Source organism: Nicotiana tomentosiformis, chromosome 5 (genome assembly GCF_000390325.3).
Source record: "Nicotiana tomentosiformis chromosome 5, ASM39032v3, whole genome shotgun sequence".
In the NCBI taxonomy this organism is placed as follows: domain Eukaryota; kingdom Viridiplantae; phylum Streptophyta; class Magnoliopsida; order Solanales; family Solanaceae; genus Nicotiana; species Nicotiana tomentosiformis.
The window spans coordinates 75900022-75921351 of record NC_090816.1 but is presented as its reverse complement, the minus strand read 5'-3'; the positions used below and the strand labels follow the sequence as shown (position 1 = coordinate 75921351).

The following is a 21330-nucleotide window of genomic DNA, read 5'->3' as shown; positions in this document are numbered from 1 at the left end:
TCTTTACGGACGGAGCTTCGAACGTAAAGGGATCCGGGCTAGGCATAGTTTTAAAATCCCCCGGGGGCAACATTATCAGGCAAGCTATTAAGACTATCAGTTTAACTAACAATGAGGCCGAGTATGAAGCAATGATTGCAGGTCTCGATCTAGCTAGGAATCTGGGAGCGGAGGTCGTGGAGGCCAATTGCGACTCTTTGCTAGTGGTGAGTCAAGTAAACAAAACCTTCGAAGTCCGAGAAGGCAGAATGCAAAGGTATTTGGACAAGCTGCTCGTCACTTTGAACCATTTCAAAAAATGGAGTCTACGACATGTTCCTCGTGAACAGAATAACGAGGCTGATGCGCTTGCTAAATTAGGATCATCGGTCGAGGTGAATGATTCGAGCTCGGAAACTATTGTTCAAATTTCAAGATCTGTAATCGAGGAAGGGCATGCCAAAATAAATTCTACTAGCTTAACCTGGGATTGGAGAAATAAGTATATTGAATACCTAAAAGACAGAAAGCTCCCTTCAGACCACAAAGAGTCCAGGACCCTTAGAACTAAAGCTGCTCGATTCACCCTGACTGCGGACGGAACGTTATATCGTAGGACATTCGATGGACCGATGGGGGTATGCATAGGTCCGTGAGATACCAATTACATCCTCCGGGAAGTACACGAGGGCACTTGTGGCAATCACTCCGGTGCCGACATATTAGTTCGAAAAGTGATCAGAGCAGGGTATTATTGGATCGATATGGGCAAAAACGCAAAAGAATTCGTTCGTAAATGCGATAAATGTCAAAGGTTTGCTCCGATGATCCATCAGCCCGGAGAATAACTTCACTCGGTCCTATCACCGTGGCCGTTCATGAAATGGGGAATGGACATCGTCGGCCCCTTGCCATCAATCCCAGGTAAAGCCAGATTTATTTTATTTGTGACTAATTATTTTTCTAAATGGGTTGAAGCGCAGGCGTTCGAGAAAGTAAGAGAAAAAGAGGTTATCAACTTTCTGTGGGATCATATCATATGCCGATTCGGCATACCATCCGAAATAGTATGTGATAATGGGAAGCAATTCATTGGCAGCAAAATCACAAAATTCTTCGAAGATCACAAAATAAGAAGGATACTAGCAACCCCATACCACCCCAGTGGAAACGGACAAGCCGAATCCACAAACAAAACTATTCTTCAAAATCTAAAAAAGAGATTAAACGACGCTAAGGGAAAATGGAGAGAAATCCTGCCCGAAGTCCTTTGGGCGTACCAAACAACATCGAAATCCAGTACAGGGGCAACCCCATTCTCCTTAGTATATGGCTCTGAAGCATTGATACCAGTCGAAGTCGGAGAACCCAGCCCGAGGTTTCGATTCATGATGGAAGAATCAAATAACGAAGCTATGAACACCAGCCTTGAATTATTGGACGAAGGACGAGAATCCGCCCTCATCCGGTTGGCCGCACAAAAGCAACGAATCGAAAGGTATTACAATCGAAGAACTAAACTTCGCCACTTCAAGCCAGGAGACTTGGTGTTAAGGAAAGTCACTGTCAATACTCGGAATCCAAATGAAGGAAAACTAGGACCAAATTGGGAAGGACCGTACCAGGTGCTCGAGCACTTTGGGAAAGGGTCGTACAGGATCGGCATCATAAACGGCAAACAGCTATCAAGCAGTTGGAATGTATAACATCTAAAACGGTACTACTGCTAAGGTCCGACCTTATTCATCTGTCTCGTACAGAAGTTCGAACAAAGATCAGAAGTATTCTTTTGCTCAAAAGCACATGTTGCACTCTTTTTTCCTTAGACCGGCCTTTTCCCAAATGGGTTTTTTGTGGCAAGGTTTTTAACGAGGCAACCATCAATCGTGCGGCGCTGACAAAACAGTATTCGAGGCTTTCGACCCTTAGCCCGAACGGCCTCGAATACCGGGGGGCACCAGGCCCTCAAATACATCGAGTTCAGATGCAACAAAATCTTCTCACAACAATAGAGAAAGAATTGTAAGAGCCAAAATGGTCAAAATAAATCATGCTCATATTTGATTACCCCAAAACATATGTACAATGGCTTGAGATTTATTATGCAACCAGAATTAACAATAACTTGAGTATTAAGTCTACGGGTTACCATATAATCTCGAGTTCGAAATAATCACTCGAATATTAAGCCTACGGGCTACTCCTATATCATGTTCGATATACTCGGCTGACCATTAAGTCTACGGGCTACCACATAATCTCGAGTTCAAAATAATCACTCGAATATTAAGCCTACGGGCTTCCACATAATCTCGAGTTATTATGCATCACTCGAATATTAAGCCTACAGGCTACCACATAATCTCGAGTTCGAAATAATCACTCGAATATTAAGCCTACGGGCTTCCACATAATCTCAAGTTCGAAATAATCACTCGAATATTAAGCCTACGGGCTACCACATTATCTCGAGTTCAGAATATTCACTCGAACATTAAGCCTACGGGCTACTCCTATATCATATTCGAAATACTCAATCGACCGTTGAGCCTACGGACAGCCAAGTTCGAACAAAGACCTAATCGAATTTGTAATATTGGAAAAGCAACGAGTTTACGTTAATATTCGAATCATCGTCAACTCTACAAGCAAAACCAATCTTGTTATATATATATAGAATTACCTACGTAATTAATTTACAGGTAATGAGAATTAGACTCTAAGCTTCTGGGTCGAGGTCTTCCCCACCCTCGGACCCGCTTTTGCTACCATCATCGTTATCATCGTCATCATCATCGGAAGCCAAGGCTTTAGCTTCCGCTTCAAGCTCTTTTGCCTTTCTCACCTCTTCAGTAAGATCGAAACCGCGAGCATGAATCTCCTCGAGGGTCTCCCTCCGAGATCTACACTTAACAAGTTCGGCAACCCAATGAGCTCGAGCATCGGCAATCTTCGCCGCTTCCCGGGCCTCCACCTGAGCGGCCTCAGCATCATCTCGGTATACAGCGATAGACTTATCCGCCAAAACATTCGACGACTCAACCTCCGCCTTAGCCTCAGCAAGTCGCATCTCAAGCTCATCGATTTTCTTAGTCTGAGCCAACACCTTTTGCTTGACGTTTCGAAGCTGAACGTCGGCTGATAGTAACTTTGTTAAGATGGTTTCTTTCTCCGCTGCCAGGCGGTCAATAGTCTCCTTCCACTGGTTGCATTCGGCCCGGATTTGATCGACCTCCTCTCGAAGTAGCCCGATCTTCTCGATCTTTTGCTGCAACTGAGACAACGAATGGTTAACTTCCACAGTCGAGTCGAACCCATACTTTAACAGAACAAGGCTCACCTGCTGATCGAGCTCGACCCTTTCTTTGCGGACTTTAGCCAAATCCGCTTGAAGGTCCTTGATAGCCTCCTCCTTCTTGCTACAAAGAAGCCGAAGGTCATCCCTCTCACCTAGGACCTTCCGGAGTTCGGCCTCACACTGGCTAAGATCAACTCGAAATCGACCGATAGCCTGCACAGTTAGAAACTATCATCAAAACGAGCAGCTTCCTCTAACGAAAGCTGTATGGAAAAGTACGAAAGAATTATTACCCGAGTAATAAAATGATGAGCTTCCTCTAACAAAAGAGAGGCATCACTGATATCAGAACTATCATCAACACCGGTAAAACAATCCTTAAAAGGATCCGCTGCACCTGAGCCAGCACCGATTTCGGGAGCCTTTAGCTCTCGAGCCTCCTTCAACGCCTCCTCAGAAAAAGACGGAAGGGAAGGTGAATGGCCCATTGCCATTACCCCGAGCAAATCACTCGGAGTACTTCGATCGAGATCTAGGTCTTCCGAACCAACCCCGATGGGCACGGCCGCCGTCAGCTCAGCGGCTCTATCCACCTCAACTGCCTCCGCGGGTCGGACTACCAAAGCCGAGGAGCTATCTTCTTCTTCTTCTTCCTCCCTCAGTCGATGGACCGAGTCGATCGAAAGGGCAATTATATTTATCCTCGCCGTTCGGGTTTTGGGCTTAGGGTCCTCCGGCCGAGAGGAGGCCTTTCATTTGTTTCCTTTCCCCTGCTCTGGGACTGGGGGCTTGTTGCCTTCATCAATGCTCAAAAGCAGCAGAACGGCATCCCTAGTTACACCTATATACAAGGAAAAAATCTATAACAAAATGAACACAGAATATACCTCGAGAGAAACAGGAACCGAACCTCACCATGATTCTTGGCCTCCTATCTACCTCTAGCCAAATCACGCCAAGCGTGCTCGGCGTAGGATGAAGTCGAGGCTAACTTTCGAACCCAATCCTCGAGATCAGACACAGCTTGTGGCATCCAAGGTGCAGCTGAACATCAGAAGAATAATATTAGCAAACACAGAAAAGGACACGAAAAGCAAATACGGATCACTTACGGTCGAAATTCCATATCTCAGGAAACGACATCTTTTCCTCCGGGATAAGATCACGAGTCCTCACCCGAACGTATCGACCCATCCAGCCTCGATCCTTATCTTCATCGATGCTCGACATCAAAGCCTTCGATGCCCGACGATATAGCCTAATAAGACCACGATAAATCTGAGGCCGATACAGTCGTATAAGGTGGCTCAGAGAAAAATCCAACCCTCCGGCTTTGATAGAGAAGAAACGTAATAAGATGACTATACGCCATAAGGAAGGATGAATTTGGCCGAGGGTGACCTGATATCTCTTGCAGAAATCAAAAATCACAGGATCGACAGCGCCCAACGTGAAGGGGTAGGTATAAACACTCAGAAATCCCTCCAGATAGGTAGTGACGCTCTCATCGGAGGAGGGGATTTGTATCACAACCTCAGAACCCCAGCCACAATCTTTCCTGACAGCCTCGAGGTTAACCTCCGGTATAGAGCACATATACATCGATACATGCTCACACCGACCCAGAACGGACGAAGGATTCTCCACTTTAAAATCAGCCTTTAAAATACACGGGCCGGGAATATAATCTAGAACGGACAGCTCGGTCGGCGCCTTATCGTCGCACAGCCGTGAGGAGGAAGCTTTCTCCTTGTGAGGTACGATTTTTGAAGTTTTCGCTATCAATACGGGAAGAAAAAGTCACAAAGAAAGGTGAAAGAGGGAGCGACACCAAAACTCTGGGACAAGCGGCACTAAAACGACGAAATAAGAGAAACTGATCAGAAAGAATTTGGAAAAGAGGAAGCACAAAAGCAGAAAACATCGTATGCAAAAATCATTTATAAGGCACGGCGATTCATCTAGCGGTGGCCGACCACCGACTGACGCTCATTAAATGCCTCGATAAAACAAAATTGATGGGACAGCTGTCACGCACGTCATAGTCAAAGCCGATAGAAATGTCAATGTCGATTCGGTCGAACCTTAAGGAAATCACATCGTTCCTCGTCATCTCCTTTCCGAGAAACGAGGGGGCTATCTGTATACTGTTAAACCTGATCCTCGGTCGTGAAGATCAATCGAGAATGGCATTTCAATCGAGGGGTGCCTTCATGGAAACCCCGAGCGTATTCCGAGATTGGGGCGTCGAGCCCGGGCGCTCGATTCGAACGAGGTAACATCGGTCGATACAGGTCCCGAGCATCGATGCCCGAAAGTGACCACCTAGCTCGAAATCAAGATCGAGGTTCCGATTCGGTATCGAGCTTGAAGCGGTATCGAGCTCACAGACAAAAGCTGTTACAACCGCACCAAAGGAGGGAATCTCTGCTGGAATTAAGGAGGAGACATACCATCATGGGTCCTCCACTAGTAATATTTATTCTATTATGTTGCTATAGATAAAGTAACAATCCTTGGCTATAAAGCAGGGAAGAGTTTGTAATAGAAGACACTTTGGAGAGGAGATTAAGAATTCTTTGTGTTTATCTTTCTAAGTTCACCTAATATCTTTGTTCATCATCTCCTATTTTCGTAACATAAATACGTGCATTGTTATTCTTATATCAGAAGAATCTACTTGCCCTTAGAACCATATATAAATTCTACTTTATTCGATTTTTCGGGTAAACAATTATTTACTCCAAGGGCAATGTAGAAAAAAAATAATTAATTCATTCTTGAAATCTGAAAAAATCACTTATTTTGGACCACAAAAAAAAGGCCAAAAAATAACTTATTTTGGACCGAAGAGAGTAAGATTTTTGGTTATCCACTCATGTGGCACGTCTTTCAACAAGACATGATAGGCCAATTAACATGGCCTTGAGCGTTTTTGTTTCACTTTCTATATACTCCCTCCGTTTCAATTTATGTGAATCTATTTCCTTTTTGGTTCGTGCCAAAAAGAATGACCTCTTTCCTTATTTGGCAACAATTTACCTTTATGCAATGATTTATAGCTACACAAAATATATGTGTCTCATTTTACACCACAAGTTCAAAAGTCTTCTCTCTTTTCTTAAACTTCGTACCCAGTCAAATAGGTTCACATAAATTGAAACGGAGGGAGTACCTACCTACGCAGTCTTTGACCTCCGAACTTGATTTCGACTTAACTCTCGAACTTCTACATAGACTTCAAAGTTCTTTTTTATTCACTTTAGCTCCAAAAGACTCGTCTTAGCCTGAAATTTCAACCTACACAATAAAAAATACGTAATGAGTATATATTATCTATATTTTAGCTCAAACACAAATAAAGTGTATCAAATAATAGGTGCAAACTAGCCAAAATTTTATATTTTTAGCCTACCATTACTTTTTACGGTGCCGGGCGGGTTGAAATTTTTTTTTTTAAATCTTGTGCAGTGTGTGTGGGTGTGTGTGTGTGGGGGGGAGGGGGGAGGGGGGATCGGGTTTGAGGAATCCAACTCTAAAACCCATTTCTTTGGACGTAGTCTGCTGATGAGGTTATCTTTTCGCACAAGTCTCCCATACTCTTTGCAAAACAAAAAGTTCCATGTTGCTATTTTTGTATCCAGTTGAATTATATTTTCTTCATTTTCTCGTTCTGAAAAATGGTAAAAAAAAAAAAAAAAAAAAGAAGAGAAAATAGGTTGGGAGAGAACCAAACTTCAGGAACAAATTTTATATTTGCTCCAAGTTCTCCATTCTCCCCTGTAAAAATATCCAACTGAAGCTATAAATTATCTGTAATTGCCTCTAAACTAAAGTTGCAATTTGGAATTTGAATGAAGATAAAAAAAAATTGAAAAGCTTTAGTCCTCTGTTTTATGTTTGGAAATTAAATCTCCGGCTAAGGCCTGAACATCCAATGCTAAGGGTCTCTCTGCTGCTGGAAGATATGCTAAACTCCCCAAACTCTCTGCCCGGCAACTCAAAGCATCGGCCACCACATTGGCCTTCCCCGGGTGGTACAAAATGGTGATATCATAATCCTTAAGTAGCTCCAACCACCTCCGCTGACGCAAATTAAGATCCTTTTGCTTGAATAAATGTTGCAAACTCCGATGATCAATGTAAATCTCACAAGGAACACCGTACAAATAGTGGCGCCAAATCTTCAGGGCATGAACAACAGCTGCTAACTCCAGGTCGTGGACAGGATAGTTCTTCTCATGCACCTTCAGCTGTCTGGACGCGTAGACAATCACCCTACCGTCCTGCATCAATACTGCGCTAAGACCAATCCGCGATGCATCACAATATACAGTGTAAGACCCTGAACCTGTAGGCAATACTAATACTTGGGCTGTAGTCAAAGCCGTCTTGAGCTTCTGAAAGCTTTTCTCACACTCCTCTGTCTACCTGAACGGAGCTCCCTTCTGAGTCAGCCTGGTCATAGGCGCTGCAATAGATGAGAATCCCTCTACAAAGCGACGGTAATACCCCGCCAAATCAAGAAAACTACGGATCTTCGTAGCCGATGACGGTCTAGGCCAACTCTGCACTGCTTCCACCTTCTTCAGATCCACCTTGATCCCATCACTCGATACTACATGGCCCAAGAATGCTACTGAGTCTAGCCAAAACTCACACTTAGAAAATTTTGCATACAACTTCTTTTCTCTCAAAGTCTGAAGCACAGTCCTCAGGTGCTGCTCGTGATCCTTCCGAGTCCGAGAGTACACCAGAATGTCGTCAATAAACACAATGACAAAGGAGTCAAGATAAGGCCGGAACACACTGTACATCAAATGCATAAAAGCTGCTCGAGCATTGGTCAGTCCAAAAGACATTACAAGAAACTCATAGTGACCATATCGGGTCCTGAAAGTAGTCTTCGGAATATCTGGCTCCCGAATCTTTAACTGATGATAGCCTGAATGAATTACATACCATAAATACAACCTCAAGAAATCAATCTAATTAATGAAATCAAAGCTAAAGCAAGAAATTAAAAAATCGCTCCAAAACGTCTTCACGGGCCCACGTCTCGAAATCGGGTAAAAGTCACAAAATATGAACACCCATTCACTCATGAGTTCACTCATACCAAAATTACTCAAATCCTATGCCAAAATCTCGATCAAAATCCCAAAATTCGGCCTAAGAACTTTTTCCCAAATTTTCAACCCCAAATCCGAAATTAAATGGAGAAGACAACTATAGATTAATGGAATACAAAACGAGTTAGGAATCATTACCCCAAAGCTTCCTCTGAAAATCCCTCGAAAAATCGCCAAATCTCGAGCTCTCAAGTCCAAAAATGAAGAATGAAATCAAACTCTCGCACTTGGCCCTTTTTCTGCCAGAGATCTCGCTTTTGCGAGTCTTCAACTGCATCTGTAGTACCGCACCTGCAAAAATACCATCGCAGGTGTGAAAATCACTTAAGGGGAATTGGGTCCGCATCTGCGAACAAGGGTTGCATCTGCGGGCCCGCACCTGCGCTCATCTTCCGCTTATGTGTGTCCGCTTCTGCGGATCTATCGCCGCACCTGCGGCCTCAGCTTGACAGGGCCAAAACCGCTTCTGCGGCTCCATGGCCACTTCTGAGGCGCCGCACCTGCGGCCCAAAGTGTGCAGGTGCGATTTCACCAGGTGCAGCAGCTTCAGCAATTGCATAAGTCCCAAACTCAATCCGTTAAGCATTCGAAACACACCCGAGGCCCCCGAGACCTCAACCAAACATACCAACCAGTCCTAAAATACCATACGGACTTAGTCGAGCCCTCAAACCACATCAAATAACGCTAAAATCACTTATCATTCTCCGATTCAAATTTAAAGAACTTGAAACTTCCAAATTCGACAGCCGATGCCGAAACCAACCAAACCACGTCCGATTGACCCCAAATTCTGCACACAGGTCATATTCAACCCTACAGACCTACCCCAACTTTCGGAATTGGGATCCGACCCCGACATCAAAAATTTCACTACCGGTCAAAATCTCCAAAACTTCGACTTTCGCCATTTCAAGCCTAAATGAGCTACAGACCTCCAAAACACAATCCAGACACGTCCATAAGTCCAAAATCACCTAACAGAGTTAAAGAAATCGACGGAACTCCATTCCGGAGTCGTGTTCACACAATTCATACTGTGGTCCAAATCTTAAGGCTTAAGCTTCCGTTTAGGGACTAAGTGTCCTAAAACACTCCAAAAACCAAAATGAAACCTCCCGGCAAGTCACAATAGTAGAAAAATATACGGGAAAAATAGTTAGTAAGGGATCGGGGCTAAAACTCTCAAGACGGCCGGCCGGGTCGTCACAAAGTTTTTCCAATTTAATGTAGTTATTAAAATTATCCTCTCTTGGCTAGTTGTTGACTAAAAAAGTTTCATATTTTTGTTTGAATATTCATATTCAAATGGCCAAGTTATCCTGTCTTAATAATATGCATTTCCAGTGAAAAAGCATAAAAATAGTAACTGGCTCCATCACTAAAACAAATTTGTCAAATTGGCTTAAATTATCACAATGTAAAAATTGTGCCTTATACAGATTTTAATTTCATAATGCGTGACAAAGTGAAAACGGAAAAAATTTCATAATGCGTGACAAAGTGAAAACGGAAAAAACGGCGGGTGTTCGTGGGGCAGGGCAGGGCTGGTGGGATTGAAAACGGAAAAAATTGCTACGCGGCTTAAGCTTCATCCCGCCCCCCACCTGCCCCTTTGCCATTTCTACAAGTAGAAGACTCCTTTCCCTGCCAAAAATGAAGCCCTACCCCTTCACCATTCAGGATCGAACTCATCACAAGATGTTTAAACATTCTAATCTTGTATAAGTCACATTTCTCATGAGCAATAACGAGGATTTGGCATTAACAGGACTAATGATACAAAGGATTCAAATACAGCTAGGTAGTGCATTAAACTTTACATAATCAAGTGAACCAAATCAGTCATTACTCCGGTGAACAATCATATTCAGGTGTCAAAACTCTCATACTGGCACTGATCCAAAACAAGAAAGCATCCTGGAGCAGGAAAGGCCAATCATCACCTCCCATGAACACTGGCAGGTGATCGAACACCTTTGTCGCTGCTAACATCATCATCAATTTCACTTCCATCGAAATACACTGCATTGTTACTAACACTCACTTCAGAACTAGCATTACTGCTTGTGGCAAGTGGAGAGTCAGGTACACTAATTGATCTGCTTGTCCTGCTTCTACTAGGCCCTGATCTCACACTGTACATAGAGGATGCTGGAATATTAGTCATCAATGGACGCAGATTACCCGGGATTCTTTGCCTTATATCCTGTCCAAGAGCAATGTCTCAAGTTAAGCAAATCCAAAAGGGTAAGAGAACAACAAGAAGACAGGGATCATCTACAGACTTTAGAGCTCCAAGAAAACAACAGAACATATATGGTAGAGAACCATATTCTATTAGAATAGGAATGCGGATTTCTGATATGATGTTATTCAAGTAATCATAATATTTTTCTATAGCAGCACTAAATGAAAAGAATGTATATACCATATGCCTTATAGCCATATCCAAGGATTTCTTCGATAATGATCTTCCAAAGCCTGAGCTATCAGGTGACGAAGACTTTGCAGATAAGTTACTATGTGGAGAATGTTTGTCATCTTGCTTCGGACGAACCAGCTTCCGCATATTTATTACCCTTTCAACCATCTTGGTCCCAACCAAGACAGGACTAACATTGTCATTGGCTTTAGCATGTAGTCGGCTCATGGATGGGACAGGAACAGAGCTTCCACTGCTATGCACAACACCATTAGGAGGACGTCCTCTTGCTGGAGAGCATGACTGTCGTCTGATCCTTCCATTTGAAGCTGGCTCAACAGATGAAGATCTAGCACTTGGTGCCCCTGGTCTGCCCCTTGTAGCTGAAACTGGCCTGTCAGATAGTGATGTCCTTAAATTGGGTGGAGCATCAAGGGAGAACCCTGGCATATCTGAAGGCTTCCATGGTCTGGGTTTCACAGTTGGCGAACTGGCACGTGGGGCTGCAGAGTTTCGTGATGCAGTTATAGCTGACTTGGTACCCGAAAAGGAAGACAAAGGTTTAACAGGTGGAACAGTTGTATTTGTTGTACTTGACATTGACGTTGGCCGACGAGTAGGAGTTGCTGCCCTGGATGTGGACTTCGATGCAGTAATTGAGGCCCTGCTTGTCGGTGTTGATGACCTTGCATTGGACCTTGCAGTAGGTGTTGAAGATCTTGGAGGAACAGTGGGTTTTGCAGAAGTCATGGTGGCACGAGAAGTAGGTGTCGCAGACCTTGATGATCTAGATGTCGTAGTGGTTGACATTGTTTTAGAGGTTGCAGTGGATGTCATTGCTTTGGTTGCTGCATTAGATGTGGATCTAGATGCTGAAGTCATGGTGGATCTAGATGAGCTTAATGTTGGCCTACCAGTCGGAGTTGAAGGTCTTGATCCACCTGAAGAAGATGGTCTTCGAAGACTTGAACTTGAAGAGTTTAATCCAGAAGAGGAAGCTAGCTGTCTAGATTCTATGTTGCTTCTTGCGGTGGCCTCTGGTAGAGGATTCGTTAACTGCATTAAAAGTAACAATTTACACAAAGCTGTGAAACAGACTTCAGGTTAAGACTGCCAAGCAGAAAGCTTCGCTATTTCCACTTCGCATATTTATCTACTGGCAGTAAATAGCAAAGTTCTGCAGTCTCTTCAATATTAAAGGTAAACCAAATCAAACGGCAAAACTGAATCAAACCCACTGAAAAACTTATACTCTTATGAGTTTTGATTTGGTACAGTTTGGTGTTAAGTTTAAAAAGAAAAAACAGTAATATTCGGATTTTTTTTATGTTCTCAACAAAAACAAAAACAAAAACAAAAACAAAAAAAAACAAAAAAAAACAAAAAAAAAAACAATAACATTTGGTTTACTTTAGAATTGGAGGAAAAAAAAAAGATGAACGATATTAAATCAAATCGGCAACATATACCACCTTGTAATTATATAATATACATAAATATGTGTGTGTGTGTGTCCAAATATGTATACTTACAAAAATTTGTAACTAATTTATAGATTTTCTTCAAATGTTTCTATTTTTTCGGTAGATTTTTAGTCTTTATCATATGGTTATGAAACTATTATTCGATTATGCTGTCTCTATTTTTTCTTTAATGTACTTAATTTAATGAAAATTATGAGTTGGAAGGTTGGAACATATAAAGCAAGTACATGTTGCTGATGAAGTTGGTCTTTCTGACACATTGGTTAATTTTACAAGCTTTTTTCTATTGGTGTTTTTCTTCATTGTTTCTATCTACTATAATCTAAAAATAAATCAAGCTATTAATGACGGCATGAAACCAAGAAAAACAGCTCACGTGCAAAATTACAGAAGATACCTCAAGATCAAACAATTCCATCAAAATGGGTATAATTATGTCTGATTGCATCTACTATCTAGGAATATCAAATAAACACGATTATTACAATTTCTCAGGAGAATCATTAAGAAAAAACCAACTGGCACTGAATCTGTGTATCACTGACACCCCACCATAAGAGCATGTGCTGTTATACCTGTTTATGTATGCTCATTAGGATAAAGAAATCCTAAGCCCTAAAATATACCTCAGAATGAAGTTTTCCAAATTGGTGATATCTTTGAGAGATTGGGTACTCGTTATTTCCTATAAGAATGATCACAAAAGAAATGTGCATCATCCTATTTGCATCCAAAAGATTAAACACTAAGACAATTCTCAAATTCAACAGCGAGGGCTTCTGATGATAGCATTTGATTAAATAATGGAGCCACCATGTGCACGAGTTCTGAACTAAACAACCTGCCAGGGTCGTTCTATCTAATTATAGAAATTTCCTTTTCCTGAAAATCTCTTCATCCCTCTAGTGGCTGGATATGGGGTGAAATACTTTCTGATCACTAAGATGGACAACAAAGTGATGGAGAACATTTCCCGTGTTAAACATAACAAAAGAGTAAACTAATTTCCAATTAATGCAATCCTTATTTCAGCAAAGAAGAATGTAACAGTTGAATATACATATTCTTACTCTAGATGTCAATGCAGTGGGATGAGCTCTAGAAGTTCCCAGCTGACTCATCACAGTTTTTCGCGATTCCATCTCTAGAGTAGGAAAAAGAGGAGTACCTGGAGGTGTTAGAAGCCTGAAACAGGAAAAATAACATCTCATAATAAAGCATAGAGAAATGCAGATGGAATTTTAACAGAATCACCCGGGAAATTGGGGTGCGAAGAAGCCCTTTTTATTCTGTTTTTCAACTTTAGAGAGGGGGGGGGGGTTGCAGCACCTATCCCCTTTATTTATTTGAGTGCTAGATTTGATATATGGCATCCATTAATTTTTGTCCTTAATTTGTGCATCAAAACAAATTGCTCTACAAAAGCATATATGTTTTCTCACTATTCACGATATTTGAATAAAAATCTACTTTTAACAACATCATATTTTATAACTTAAATTTGCATCCTTAAAACTCTTGGCTATCCTCCACTTGTTACATCGAGAAATTGAATTCAGCTTGAATGTATTTCGATTGGCATCAAAGTTTAAGATGCACATACAAATTGTATTCGAAGTCTTGGGTGACACGTGTCAAACAAACACCTAGTCCTGTCATTTTTAAAGAGTATTCTAGATTTGGAGACCTCTATCAGTCTACTAGACACCACTAGGGTACTACTTCCTAATTTCCTGCCTCTTTCTTCATGGTACAAAACAACAACCTTAAAAGGATTATATTAGGTCTCTTATAATGAATGAAACTTATGACCTAGCAGAACTTCAAGCTCCTATTATCCGACAAAGTCATCAATTGAAGAGAAAGAGGAAACTTCCAGCAAGATTTAAACACTTAGCATAGTGTTTTATATTTCTTGGCACTATGAACTAAATTAGATGGTTTTAAAATCTTTTTCTAGTTTAATGACTTGAATCTATTGTTTGTTATATTGGAACCAACAAACTCGATGAAATGTCGACTCTGATGAGTAGTTCTTATGGTTCATTACTTTGTAGATAAATCCTATATAAACAAAAGTAACAAAATTAGATTTATGCATTTCTTATCATGTTTGTTTGTGTCCCGCAACTTTCAAACTTCTGTTTTTCGGTCATTGAGATGCCCAAAAGTCTGTTTCTCCCAGTAACTGCCTAGGTAAGATAATTTGAGCAATATTGTGCATCAATATTTGCCTAAACAATCTACAAATTACATGAAAAAAGAGTGTAAGTGACATGGATACATTTCACCGGATAAAGAAACTTATGATGTCCAAAATCAACCTAACCAGCTAAAAATAATAATTGAACAACTAAAAGAATCAACATTGAGCACATGCTTGGAAAGAAGAAGAACAAAAAAGATTACCAGTCATAATCAGATTTATCATTGTCAGCATTAAGGAAATCATCAGCACGAGTCCTCCGAACGGGTGCAGCTGATGCAATATTAAATGCTGGTGAACTACCATTTTTTGATCCTAACACATAATTGCAACAAAATAAAATAATTATCATGAGCTTAGGTTATGAAGCACTAATTTACACAAAGATGTTGGCCTACCAAGGGGATCAAATTCGTCAGGTTTTTGAAGAAAAAGATTATTATTTCTTTCTTTTTCCCTTCTCCGCATTTCGAGAAACAGCGATAGTTCCTCGTCTGAGCTCCTAATACTCCCCATTAGCGGCTGCCTCTGCCTTTGCCCAGATTCCTCTGCTCTAAAACTTCTATTCATTGCAAAATCCCTAGTCCAAAATACTAAAAATAAGCTCCAAAAACCCTAGCTTTTCTGCAAACATTCAAAATACAAAGCTGCAGATTAGGAACAAAGCTTCAATAAAAAGAAAATCAGCTCAAAATGAAGCTGCATTTAACAATCTTCTTCATACACATATCTTCTAACCTTTTGCTACCTATAAGGAACAGAATAATGTAACACCTAGATAGAAAAAATTACAAGAAATGGAGATAAAATTTGCTATGGTCTATGTATATGTAGTACTGTAGTAGAGAAGTATAGAGATTGTTTCAGGAAACCGGGCATTGTTGTAGAGAGAGAAGATTTTGAAGATGGGGTAGGTGGGTGAGGGGGGGAGTGTGTCGTGGGGAGCAGTGTTATTTGAAACTTGAATTTGGGAGACGTTTTGGGTTTAGAAGACTTTTTACTTTTGGGGTTTTTCAGACATCAGATTAATGAGAGGGCAAGTCACGAGTCATCTTGTTCTCTTTGGAGGATGTGATGTTTCATTCAAACATTTCCATTTCACCGCCGGATAATAACAACATCACTTCACTTCCCTTTTTATCTCGCTTAATACCTAAATTGACACTTATACTTGTTACGGATTTTAAAATTAATTCCAAAATTTTCTCTTTTTTCCATTTTAACACTCTTACTAAACAAAACATTGATAGTAAACACCTCACACTCAAGAGTGTGTTTCACTAGTAGGGGTGCTTATCGGGCGGATCGGGCGGATAATTACACTTAACGGTTCGGCTTAACGGTTATCGGATTATAAATGTAGTAATCTGCTAGCCATCCAATAAGATCACGGGCGGATTGGTATCGGATTAACAATTATCGGGCGATTATCGGACATCTTATCGGCTAAACCAAATAATTTTTTTTTGAACAATCATTCAATCAATATCAAGACTACACATACTATCATTACACATATTAACCAAATTTGTAAAACCAGAAAAGCACATTCGTTCAGTAATCAGTTAAACTTTCAAAAGGACATTCGTTCATAATCAATCAAAAGGCAAAAGCTGCAGCCTTCGCCCTCAAAACTCTGACGCTTAACTTAGCTAGAAGCTGTAATTCGATTTTGTAATATGCAAATAGATAAAGGTCCAATATGTGGGAAAAATCAATATTCATATAAAACTGGGCAGCCACTTGTAATTGAATCAAGAAGTTGGAAAAAGAATAGTAATATACAAATAACAATGGGTACGAAAGACAGATAAATAATGGTACTTTATATACATGGAGGTAAAAGTGTAAATATAAAAATTCTTAACGGGTTAACGGTTTATCCGATAAGAAAATTGAGTAATCCGCCTCCAAACCGTTAAGCCGTTAATTATAAAATCTCAATATGTTTTCCATCCATTACCCCGATAATCCGATACCAATAAGCCAATAAGGCATCGATTCGATTGGGTTAACGATTTCGGTTCAGTTTTGAACAGCCCTACTAGGGTGGCATTTTTGATTGGATTATGAAACCTCACTTTGGATTTTTTATTTTTGGATTTAATAAATTATAATCCAAATTCAAGCCAAATAAATTTGAACTGGATCAATTTTTTAAAATTTGGTTTCGAATTAATTGGTTTGATTATTTCGATTTTTTTATTTTGAATTTATAAGTTAGGCTTCTTCTTTTTATAAAATAAACATATAAAATAAAATATTCATATCAAATCGACTTAATAATTCCTCATTAATTTTGAAATATAGTATTCATGTTTGAATCATCCAAAGTAAAGTTTTTTACAAGACGCTTAGTAATGAATTGTCACACCCCGAAATCGAGGAGCGCGATCGACGCTCAACCGAGTAAACCCAGTCGAGCAAGCCTAATTTACATTAACCTCTCATCATTACTCATGCATGATTTACCATAACATAATAAGATCTTGACTTTCATATTAAATACACTTGGCTCAATGGCCCATATTTTCTTTCTCGTGGTGGTTACACAGCTCTATAAATAGCTGTAAATACTGTGAACATAAATACATGACAAAACTCAAATCTTTAATTACATGACCCACGGTGTACATGGAGCTTCTATGACAATAGATACCTAAGTACATAAAACCAACTAGACTCGAATGCCCACTGGAATTGTAGCGGACTCACCATAATCTGATGCGCAGAAGATCCCCACCAAAGATCCATATCATCCTGTAGAAGTATACCTGCATCCATTAAAAGATGCAGCGCCCCCGGCAAAACGGACGTGAGTACATGTGGAATAGTACTCGCATGTAAGGCAAACAGAACAACATATGAAATCATGGTAATTCAAATAAAAGTCATATGAAGTACACCAAGAACTACGAAATATCCCATAGATTCACATTTCAAGTCTCGTTATGCTTACATCATTTTAAACTTCGTTTAAGATTAACTGAGCCATATGAACTATGCGTGGAATACATAATACAAAGTAATTGAAACAACATGTACAAACAAGGCCAATGAAATGGCACATAATGCCTGCATTAACAATGCGTCTTACTAGACCGTCCATATCCCTCTCTTATCTTACCCCTATGTATTTCATAGACCGTCCTTAGGGTTCACATATCATATTACACACCTATGCATTTCATAGACCGTTCATAGGATTTCATACACAATATACCTATGCATTTCATAGACCGTTCATAGGATTCACATATACCATACGATACACATGTGCGTTTCATAGTCTGTTCACGGTGTTTACTTACACAATACACCCGTGCATTTTATAGACCGTTCACAGGATTTCAAACCCAATACACCTATGCATTTTATAGACTGTTCATAGGATTTCATACACAATACACCTATGTGTTTCATAGACCGTTCATAGGATTCCATACACAATACACCTATGCGTTTCATAGACCGTTCATAGGATTCACATATACAATACAATACACATGTGCGTTTCATAGTCCATTCACAGTATTTACTTACACAATACACTTGTGCATTTCATAGACCGTTCATAGGATTTCATACACAATACATTTATGTGTTTCATAGACCGTTCATAGGATTCACATATACAATACAATACACATGTGCGTTTTATAGTTCATTCACAGTGTTTACTTACATAATACACCCGTGCATTTCATAGACCATTCATAGAATTCCATACACAATACACATATGCATTTCATAGACCGTTCATAAGATTTCATACACAATACACCTATGCATTTCATAGCCCATCCATAAAATTCACATATTATACACCTATGCGTTTCATAGCCCGTCCATAGGGTTCATACACATCATTATGCACATAACCATATATAAACTCAAAGCGACATGATTAACATTACATTAAGGTCGTAAGTTCCTGGATCATTGGAACACTTCATGTTCATGCTCATCATGGAGAAACATAGCTCATTACATTAGCACATGCATGGTGAATCAATAAGTCAATTTCTGTAACACCCCGAAAAATTTCGAAGTACTTAAGTGTAAAGCTCGGTAAAATTTACAAAAGAAAATAATGTTTCGTGGTGCCAATTTGGGCTTACGTGTTTGAGGAAGTGGGCCGCGGCTCGGACTTTTTTGGGTTGAATAATGCACCGAAAAGTAAAAAAAAAAATTGGCGGAAAAGGACGTTTATGCGGTCCATTATGCGATCGCAGAATCACTCTGCGGACCGCATAATGGTCGCAGAGTGAGGCAGTTAATTGGGCCAGTGGAAAGCAATTATACGGTCGACTATGCAACCGCAGAACAGTTATGCGGACCGCATAGTGATCGCAGACACAGATAGATATTTGGTCGTTTTGGACACCAATTATGCGACCGATATACGGTCCGCATAACCATTATATGATCGCATATGCGACCGCAGAACCTGTTTCGGAGCTCCATTTTTGGATTTTTAAAACCCGATCCTACTTCGTTAAATACACGCAAAGGGTCATTTTTGAGCAAAAATTCTGATGTTTTATAGAGAAGGGAGAGTGTTTTAGAGAGAGAGAAAATCCTAGGCTAATTATTCATCAAGTCTTGCTCAAATCTTGGAAGATTAACAAGGAAAACCCACAAGTTCTTTATCTAAGAGGTAAGGTTCCATACCCTAGTTTTTAATTTAGAATTTGGAAAAAATGATGATTGATTGGGAGCGTGATTCTTGGGTATGAGGGTATTATTTATACATGCATGTATCAATAAGATTTGTGGAAAGATTGTTGAGCTTAAATAATTAAGGATTGGGTTGTGGAGTGAAGAAAATCTTGTAGAAGAACCTTGTGGTTAAATTTGCACACCTAGTATTCGATAAAATACTCAAACGAGCTGAGATCATGAATATCTTCCTAATAATTGTTCAATTTTTGTTATGTCTCAAAATAGATTGGGATTGCTAAGAATTTCCGGAACACTTTAGAGTTAAGGAAGCTCGATTGAGGTATGTTGGCTAAACTTTCTCTCTTGGAATCGAACTCCATAATGTTCCCGTGAGTTTTAAAGTATGGGTTGCGTATTAAAATATTGTGGCTTTGAATCGTATTTCAAATGAAAGCTAGTATGCCAAATTGTGTGAGAAAATCTCAATATACTTAAGACTCTTAGTTACTCATATGTGTACCTAAAGTATTAATTGAAAATTTCTTATTGTTGATAACCTATAAAGATGGTTGAAAGTGAAATCAGTGAATTGGGGATATAAAGTGTGGCCAACGTGCTAATAGTGAAAGTTATACTTGTGGCCAATGGTGCCAATGAAATGAAATAATGTGAGAAAGATTATGAAATGAGCTTTGACTCAACTATTCCAAAATTGACTTCGATAATATAATTGGCTAAAGGCTTATGAACTCAAGTGATGCCCATATGTGGCTGTTTTAGCTAATGCTATGCTTTGTAAGTCTTTTTCAATATGTTTTGCGTTCTTACATATTCGTGAGTGGAAATTGTGTATGATTTTAACTTATGCTTCGATTGTCAATCATTTTACTCCACTTATTGGAAAGAAATCTATTGTGTTTAAAGCCTTCATTACTAACGAACTTAAAGTTGTGATTTCCGAAATATTCTACTTGTTGATAATTCTGATGATGATCTATGAAAGGGAAGAAATGAAAGTGTGAAATATGAAATACGACCATTGCGCCATGAATAAAGAATAATATGTATGGCCAAGAGAGCCAATGAAATAATAATATTATAAGTGATTGAAAGTACGGATTAAGTGATATGTGGTGTGAAAGGTTATGAGATGTACGTATTTGTACTTTGTTTCCAATATGTTATGAAACCCTATGGATGGTCTATGAAACGCATAGATATATTGTGTTATGAAATCTTGTGGAAGGTCTATGAAACGCATAGGTACATTGTGATATGAAATCCCGTGGACAGTCTATGAAACGCATATGTACATTGTGATATGAAATCTTGTGGATGGTCTATGAAACGCATAGGTATATTGTGTTATGAAATCATGTGGACGGTCTATGAAATGCATAGGTATATTGTGTTATGAAATCCTGTGGACGGTCTATGAAACACATAGGTACATTGTGATATGAAATCCTGTGGACGGTCTATGAAATGCATAGGTATATTGTATTATGAAATCTTGTGGACGGTCTATGAAATGCATAGGTATATTGTGTTATAAAATCCTGTGGACGGTCTATGAAATGCATAGGTATATTGTGATATGAAATCTTGTAGACGGTCTATGAAACACATAGGTGCATTGTGTATAAGAAGTATATGTGTACGGTATGAATAAACACTATGGACGGTTTATGAAACGCATAAGTGTTTAATATGATATGTGAACACTAAGGACGGTATAATGAGACACATTATTAATGTAGACAATAGGTGCCCCTTTCGTTGTCCTTGTTTGTACAGGTTGTTTCAATTACATTATATTATGTGTTCCACGTATAGATCATATGGGTATTCTATTTTGAAAGAGGATTTCTAGCTATACATACTAGTGCTATTCGATAGTACTAACGTCCCTTTTGCCCGGGGCGCTGCATCTTTAATGGATGCAGGTGGTTCTACAGCAGGTGGCATTGATCAGTGATAGCAATACACTCTTTTCAGCTGATTTGGTGAGCCCCACTTCATTTCGGGGTCATGTATCTTTTGTTTCTCATGTACTTTGTAGTTAAGGTATAGTCGGGGCCTTGTTGCCGGTATTTCCATATTACTTTTCAGTTGTACTTAGAGGCTCCGTAGACAGGTTG

At 39.8% G+C, this 21330-nt stretch overlaps 1 protein-coding gene across 1 annotated transcript; it reads right to left on the bottom strand.

Moving 5' to 3' along the window:
• Nucleotides 1–10129: 10129 nt before the first annotated feature.
• Nucleotides 10130–15612, bottom strand: LOC104096188 (putative GPI-anchored protein pfl2). Its single transcript, XM_009602526.4, has 6 exons — nucleotides 15263–15612; nucleotides 14923–15148; nucleotides 14728–14839; nucleotides 13389–13503; nucleotides 10841–11890; nucleotides 10130–10618 (listed from the first exon to the last, which is right to left on the bottom strand). The coding sequence occupies exons 2-6, from the start codon at nucleotides 15092–15094 to the stop codon at nucleotides 10352–10354; spliced, it is 1716 nt and encodes a 571-aa protein (XP_009600821.1). The 5' UTR covers nucleotides 15095–15148; nucleotides 15263–15612; the 3' UTR covers nucleotides 10130–10351.
• Nucleotides 15613–21330: the final 5718 nt, after the last annotated feature.